Source organism: Charadrius vociferus, unplaced genomic scaffold (assembly GCF_000708025.1).
Source record: "Charadrius vociferus isolate BGI_N301 unplaced genomic scaffold, ASM70802v2 scaffold1020, whole genome shotgun sequence".
Classification (NCBI taxonomy): domain Eukaryota; kingdom Metazoa; phylum Chordata; class Aves; order Charadriiformes; family Charadriidae; genus Charadrius; species Charadrius vociferus.
The window spans coordinates 244,972-247,222 of record NW_009646502.1 but is presented as its reverse complement, the minus strand read 5'-3'; the positions used below and the strand labels follow the sequence as shown (position 1 = coordinate 247,222).

Sequence of the window (2,251 nt, the reverse complement as noted above, 5' to 3'; positions counted from 1 at the left end):
GCTCCCCTGCTCCCCCCCGCCCCCTCCCCCCGGAGCCCCACAATGGGGCTGGGGGGGTGCGAGGTTCCCCCGGTGCTCCGGGGACATCCGACGGGGAGGGAGCTGCTGGCTCCCGCAGCCCGGGAGCTGGGGGGGACTAATCCAAGCTTGGGGAACCCATTCCTGGGAGTGGGGGAATGAGGTGAGATACCACCCAGAAGGGAGCTGCTGGTGAAGGGCTGGGGCTCGGGCAGAGCATGGGCTGGTTGGGAGATGATGGATCCCTGGGAGCCGGAGCCATCCATCTGGGGAAAACCATCCGGGGTCCCGGGGACTGGCCAAGGGCTGGACAGGGAGCAGTCTGAATCCTGGTGGGGACCGCAGCAGCACTGGTCATCGGGCGGCCACGGGGCCAGCACTGTGGTGTTTGGGCCATGTAGCTTGGCTGTCTGGCAAGGAGAAAGGGGCCAGAAGGTGCTCTAAGGGGGACTAGGGGAACCCTGGTTTAAGGGTGGGAGTGGGGGCAAAGCTGGGACTGGGGGGAGCCCTTTTTGCCTTTGCACTGCGGGCTCTGCCCCAGCCATACTCTATGCACTGCACTGTGGTGAGAAGGACACTTTGGATCCCTGGAGGTTTCCTCAGGGAGCTGCTGGGCACTGCAGCACAGCACCCTGCGGCAGGCAGGATCGAGCCTCTCCACCCCACCCAGCTGCACCCCCAACACCTCCCTGTCCTCCTTGCATGGACTGCGGCACCCCTTGGGTGGGTGATAGCAGGAACCCAGGTGGGGGCTGTGGGGATGGAGAAGAGGCAAGGGCTGCAGATGTACCCTGGGGAGGAGAGATCCCCCACCTTGGTCCCGGGATGGGGGATTTGGAAATACAATACCTTGGAGAGACCTGGGCTCGTCTGCCTGGATCGGGATGTCTGAGCGGGGTTTGGTGGAACAGGGATGGATGGGGAACGGCTGTTCCCTGCTTCTTCCAGAGCAAGAATTGGCGGGCACCAGATGAAATAGCGGGGTGCGAAACAAGCAGGACAATGTGGTTCTTTGTGGGAAACGTAGCTGAGCTTTGGGACTGCCTGCTGCAGGGGTCGTGGGTGCTAAACCTCTATATGGGATCCAAGCACCATTAGACAGAGGAGTGGCAGAAAAGCACAGAGAGGAGGATGAAACGCGAAGACACTTGCTCTGCCGCAGGAAGAGCCTGTGCTGCAAGGGCCGGGATCGGGAGCAGGGATGTGCAAGGGATGTGGCTTGGAAGGGAGCGTGGAGGGGATAAGGGGGTCTGGGAAAGTGCTGCTCTGCAGAGTGGCTGGATCCCAGAGGTGGGACTGCTCATCACTCTGGGGACCAGGGACCCTCTCCTCTCGTGACCTCTGGCCAGACTCAGTGGATCCTGTCCTTGTGCCTCGTCATGGGCATGTCCAGGTGTGCCAGGCTGCTGTGTGTGCACAGCCTGGCACAGGGGCATCTTGGGCACCCACCAAGGGTGCTCCTCAGTGCAAGCTGTGGGTGCAATGGCCATGGCTCAGAAAGGATAGTTTTCCTCCAGAGATGAGGAACATTGGTGCCTGATTCAAAGTCACATCAGGTCCTGCTCTGTCCTGGTCTCTCCTCCTCCTATACCTGCCTGCGCCTGCGAGGGATGCAGGTCAGAGCAGTACTGCACCCCGACTTCAGCTCACCATGGAGACATCCTTGCAGGGGACAGTGCCCCTAGAGATGGGCAAGGGCTGTGCTGTGACACCAGCCCAGTTTCAAGTAGAGGTTTCAATAGGGAATATTGGTGCTGGGATGGCTCTGGGTACCTCCTTCTTGGGGCTGCAGATGAAAGAACCAGGCCAGATCCTCACACCAAAGCAAATGAGCAGATATTAATCTTCAGTGGGGTATGAATGAGTGTGGGAGGGACATGGCAACCTTGGATCCAGACCCACTGCAGCCTGCATTGACCTCTGACCACTCCTACCCCTGTCCAAAGGTGCAGGGATGTCCTCTCCTCCTCTTCCTTGGGGTGCAGGATGGGGTAGGGATGCTGCAAAGGAGACATGACCTTGTTACCAGCTTCTGGGTCTCTAGAGCAGGGAAGATGCAATGAGTTGCATCTGAAACCTGGGTCCGGGGCTGGGGGGCAACATAGTGGGGTGTCGAGAAGACCGGGGCACATCCTGCCCCGCTCCTTGTGCCCTGAGAGGGAGCTTTAACCTCTCTGGGGCCCGGCCTTGCAGGCAGCGGGCAGATCCAGCTGTGGCAATTCCTTCTGGAGCT

General features: G+C 60.3%; 1 protein-coding gene across 1 annotated transcript in view; it reads left to right on the top strand.

Annotated features, from left to right (window-relative positions):
* FEV (FEV (ETS oncogene family)) overlaps positions 1 to 2,251 on the top strand; it is a 4,789-nt gene that overhangs the window by 2,028 nt on the left and 510 nt on the right. Inside the window, exon 2 of the mRNA XM_009884021.1 lies at positions 2,212 to 2,241. Within this exon, the coding sequence (XP_009882323.1) occupies positions 2,212 to 2,241 (30 nt within the window). The remainder of the gene's footprint in view (positions 1 to 2,211; positions 2,242 to 2,251) is intronic.